At 31.0% G+C, this 6,000-nt stretch overlaps 1 protein-coding gene across 1 annotated transcript in view; it reads right to left on the reverse strand.

Moving 5' to 3' along the window:
- Positions 1–5,629, reverse strand: part of LOC149782964 (uncharacterized) — a 41,590-nt gene extending 35,961 nt beyond the window's left edge. Inside the window, exon 1 of the mRNA XM_089934520.1 lies at positions 5,519–5,629. Within this exon, the coding sequence (XP_089790646.1) occupies positions 5,519–5,528 (10 nt within the window). The 5' untranslated portion in view covers positions 5,529–5,629. The remainder of the gene's footprint in view (positions 1–5,518) is intronic.
- Positions 5,630–6,000: the final 371 nt, after the last annotated feature.

Below are 6,000 nucleotides of genomic sequence, written 5' to 3' on the forward strand. Positions count from 1 at the left end.
ACAATATCCGGCACGATTAAAAAGTAAACAGAGCACTTCACGGAAACAAGGCTATGATTCAGATAAAAACGTTATTATAACATTTCAGCCATGTCTCTCAGATCCAAAATTTACAATACTATATGCTTATGGTGGTCACGATATATGTTTATAGTATTGTGATAATGGTGTAAAAATGGGTAGCATGTTGAATGCAACTTTAAAATGTTTTCTTAAAACCTTAAACCGGGACTGAACACTATCTGAGATGCCATATATACTGTACGTTGGACACTGTTCAGACCATAAATGATTGAGCTAAAGAGAAAGCAGGGGACCCAGAAAGGAGAATGACTTTGAACGTTACGATGAATCGATGTTAAAGGTAAACATTATGTAATAGGCAGTAAATACCTCAAAAACAGCTTTACATGTACGGGCAGGTAGCTTGACTGTATATAACAAGTGACCATGAGTGAAACACGTGGATATTAGTGTTATACATATACATTGAATGGAATTAATATCAGACACAATATAAAGATTATCGCCCTGTTTACAATTTTCGCTTAATAGAGATGAGGTCAACGTTGAATGAACAGGTCAATCGCCCTTATGCTAAACTGGGTGATTAAGATTTCAAAATATTTCTCATCGCTATATTTATACCATATAGGTAGTTTATATTTTCAAAAGTTGTCAGTCATCCAAATTCCCTAGTCCGTTTTCAAGAAGGCTAGTCCACAAAGATGAATTCAAAAACAGATGCCCCCCCCCCCTCCCGATTTTTGAATCAATAATTTGGAATTTCGAAACCAACTCTATTTCTATGACTATAACATTTTAAATCGGCAGAGATAGGTGATAATAGATCATGAAGATAAATTCAGCAATTACTATCTACTGCAAAAACTACGCATTTCTTTTTTAATGTTTGTTCTATGCATAATTTGGGCCATCCATTGTTTTAGTACATGTTTTCTATTATGGTATTTTGATAAGTTTATTAACGATGTTCTGACACTTGTTGGAGGTTTACCAATATATTCTAGTAGCGATAAAAGCAGCCATTAACTAGGTTATAATTCCACTGAATCATAAAAAGGAACAAAGTTGTTTAATAATAATAATAATAATAATAATAATAATGATAATGATGATGATGATGATGATGATGACGATAATAATAATAATAATAATAATAATGATAATGATAATGACGATAATAATAATAATGATAATGACGATAATAATAATAATAATAATAATAATAATAATAATAATAATAATAATAATAATGATAATGACGATAATAATAATAATAATAATAATAATAATAATAATAATAATTATAATAATAAATGAAGAAGAAGACAATAATGGATGTAACAAATTATTTTTAAAAAATTGTGCAACTGATGAGCACATTTGTCATTGAAGATTTCGGTTTTGTGAAATTAAAATTTAAAAAATGCAAAGTTTTAATAATGAAATTGATCGAAATGAGATTATTAGTTGCGCTTCTTTTTACAAGATAAGCACGCCTAAACAAATGAAGAAATAGCTAAAACAAATCATATGTTATTTGTGTTTTAGGTGCACACGTTCAAAAGTTGGACATGGATGACACAATCTCAATCAACATTATCTGGCACTATTAAAGGTAAACAGAGCTGTTAGTTTTACGAAAACAATGCCATGACTTAGATATATATATATATATATATATATAAATGTAATAACATTTCAGTTATATCTCTCAGATCCAAAATTTACATTACACTATGCCTAATGGGATCACGATATATGTTTACTGTCTTGTGATTATGATGTGAAAATGGGTAGGATATTGAATACAAAAATAATTTAAAAATGTTTTCTTATAATTTCAAATCGGGACTGGACGCTACTATCAATGCAAACGTAAAAATCTTATTTCATCACTTGATAAAAAGTCTGTCCAAATCGTCAAATGTCAGAAAATAAAATAATAAGTAGAGAATGTTGGTAATAACTGTCCAAGTAAATATGTATAAATGGTGACAATGGTAATTTGATTAAAGAAGCAACTGTATCTGATTTGAAAAGAAAAAAGGATGAAGCAAAACAACCAATTATTCTTATTGATACTAATGATTACGTAACTATAACTACGAACAAGCTTTATTCTCAAGGTTAATAAGTTTTATGTTACCGAAGCAAGATGTATTTTTACGAGCAACAACGATACGCAGACATTAATAAAATAGTGTTATTAACTTTTCCAGAATACCTTTGAAAAATAAACGCGGTAATAAACTGCATGTCGGAGGCAAAGCAACTAGCTGATTTTCAAGAATGCATTTTTCAATAGATGAACCGAAATGATAATGTTGATGCACATAAAATGTACATTTCCTTTTTTGAGATTCACAAATATTCCAAACGTGAGATTAAATCTATAATCCAGTGATTAAATAGGAACGATTTAGAACATGGACGAGTGCTATTTTTAGTGGAATTAAGTGAATAGGTGCATTTTCGACGATTTGGTTTGATTAACGTCTATGATGCAGTTGAACGGGGGTGGGGGTAACGTGTAAGGGTATGTGATGTGTAAATAATTATACAAACTGAAAGAAGAAATCTGAGAAGAAAAAAACATTACAAGTCAGTAATAAACCGGTTAGTTTCAAAAAATTTATGCGATGACTTTATCGAAATCATCGATAATTATGAAGAATATTACTGATGCATTTAAAAGGGATAGCATAACAGAACTTAATGTTAATTTCGAATACATTGCTAACCTAACAAATCAAATCCAGAATGTTAGAGAATGCATATCTCTTTATTAGACAGTAAATACTTAAAAAGACAAAGAAATTACTCGTATGTCCAATGTTTTATTCAACAAGATTTACAACAGGAAATGATTATTTATTTTAAAAAATGGAGAGGCAATTGTGATAGGTCCAATAAAATTATGGGAATTACTCATAAGTGGTTGCCATGACACCAATAATTTGCCTATGATAGAAAGATGTGCTTGCTTACAGGATGCAAGGAAAAGGCAACCAATCTACCCAATTACTAATTAGAACCACAAACTATGATATACCTGTGTGGATGATAGTACAGAAATACAACATTGTCATTAAAGGTATGCGTGAGAATGCTAGGTTTTTAACGATCTTTTACCATAAAGATATGAAGTCGATGGAAAATGTGTTCGAGAAAATTAATGTGGTTCCCGTAGTCATTAAAAATAAGATTATTTGAAAGATAAAACGAACATGATATAAACATTTAATGAGGATGGAATATCGATCTGGTTGCATGGTTATACAGCATCCTTATGCTCAAGTTTTGACTGCATCAATCAATATTGATTTTTAGTGTCCGATAATGATCATACCTTCGTTAAAATTATTTCAGTAACATATAATACCATAATCAATTACAAAAGGAGCTTTGAAACTTCTGATAATTATTTCTGGATTCTATTACGACTCTTCGGTCTTAAAATAAGCGATAGAAAAGAATCAGAAGCATCAAGCTTTGTAAAACAATTGATTTCCCTAGAATAAAATTTGAAAATGTATAAAGAAGTTAGGAATAAATAATGAAATCCAAAATAATCCAAGAATTTCTAACACAAGAGATGTTGAATAAGTTTTTGGATAACCTTTAGTGTTATTCTGAATAATTTCCAACGCTGAAGGTGTTCATTTGCCTGGAGTGGCAGGTAGTTGCTAATGTACTAATTTACCAATGGCCTGAAGTGTCATGTTATGCCAAGAGTCTTTTCAAGTTAATTTATGTTTCCGAGAATATTATAGAACAATTTGTATTTACAGAGCAGAACAATTTGAATTAAATAATTTCACCCAAACCAAAATACTGAACACAACAATAACTGATTTCTGCCCAGATGTTATCGAAGGATTAAACAATTTTTTCCAGTGAAAAAGATTATAAAGCCTATAAGTTGACCTAGGCAACAATTAGAATTTTCTATTTAAAAGACTATTTCTAAATGGAAATTTCCATTCTAAAAGAATCTGTTACTAAAATTATAATAAAGAACTTATTGAACATAATGTTATTGACTTAGACCAAGATATGTATCCTACTCACGGAGAAATACAAAATATGTATTAGTTGTTTACAGAATATTAAAAAATCAGTGATTCTGGTCAGGTAGACAATGAACTTGATTTTGGACAACGTCAGCTGCAAAATATACTTTTGCATAACCCATATAATAAATATATAAAAAAAATAATCAACAATACAAATTCAATATACGAAAGTTTTACAACATTATTGTTTTCATACATTATATGTGTAATAATTCCGTTTATATAGTACCGTTTTCAGGCATTATTTTACAATATTACAGTTTTCAGGCATTATTACTACAATAGTACCATTTTCATGCATCATTTTACAATATTATTGTTTTCAGGCATTATTTCACAATATTAAAGTTTTCAGGCATTATGTAGCAATATTACAGTTTCATGCATTATTTTACAATACCATAGTTGTCAGGCATTAGTACAATGTACCGTTTGCAGGCATTATCATTACTTTTAATTTAACAGCTCTTTTAATTCTATATTTGATCCTTCTCTACAAAGTTAATTATCCAAATTTACTAAGCACACATTTGTCTATTGGATGTAATGTAAAATATTCAAACAAAAGACTATATACAATATACTATTTACAAAACAATAAACAACAATACATCCTATGGCGTCACTAGGGCGGTACGGGGAGTGCGGACCGCACAGAGTGACACCATCAGAGGGGTGACACCAAAATGACTGTCTATAAAGTTTACTAAGGATTTTGTATGGTCTGTTACGGAAGGAGGCCCATGGGGATGACACCATGAGTTACCGCACTGGGTGACACCAACCCTAGTGACGCCACTTAAAACGTCCTCAAAATGCGTCATTTTTTCCTTGATGTTTTTCTTGTTCTGGAATGGGTCTATGTGTTTGTGTGTTTAGAAACACTTAAGTGCAATATGTGTTTCCCGCACATTCAGAAAAATGGGTAACAAAGACACCACTGTTACCAAATTTCAGTACATATACTAGTTAACATGCGGTGCGGTAATGTTATTAAAAGCATTATATCTGCTTAATTGTGCAACCACGCCATGAAGGTAATGTAAATACCCGAGGTAATATGAACCAGTTATACTAGATGAGAAATACACTGTATGATGGTATAAAATGTTATCTGAAAACTAAATATAATAATTTTCATAATCAAGGAAAACCATCCAAATGTATATTAAGGGTTTACCACTACTAAATAAACAATATATCAAACGCCTGGGTTTGAACCTGTCTGCTCCACAGTAACTGTAAGTATTGTGGATTCTCACTTGCGTAACAGTCGATTAAAATATGAGCCATGATCTTTGTATTTTCAAGTAATTGCCTCACTAGGTAGGTAGGAAGGTAGAACATATACACATCAGAGACAGACAGACAGACAGAGAGACAGAGACACAGACAGAAAGACACAGAGAGTTTACCTGTCTGCATATCTGTTCCGTATGTTATATTCCGTTCTTTCTCGGCTGCGATTCTACAAGTCGAATATTGATTATTACATTCTTACTCGGAATTAAATAACTGGTTTAAACTGATTTCGTCTTATTATCAGGGAAACGTCGCGCAGTTTCACGATCGATAACTTCAAGGTGCATGAAGGTTATCACTGTGCATTGTTAATCCGAAACAACAAAAGAGAGCCGACCAGCCCACTCTGATGTAACTGAATTTGTCCTTAATTAAGAGAAAACGTTGAATGAAGAAATAAAAGTAATTAAAAAGGATATAAGATTAATAACATTCTAATAGCTGCAGGCAAGCATTTAATCCAAATTCAGTGAGTGTGATACGAATTGTCAAAGAAATTCTCAGAACGGCTGAATTTTATTACTTTTTAAGTTCCATAATAACACTGAATTTTATTACTTTTTAAGTTCCATAATAACACTGAATTTTATTACTT

This window comes from Sinohyriopsis cumingii, chromosome 15 (assembly GCF_028554795.1).
Source record: "Sinohyriopsis cumingii isolate HCF-2022 chromosome 15, ASM2855479v2, whole genome shotgun sequence".
NCBI lineage: Eukaryota > Metazoa > Mollusca > Bivalvia > Unionida > Unionidae > Sinohyriopsis > Sinohyriopsis cumingii.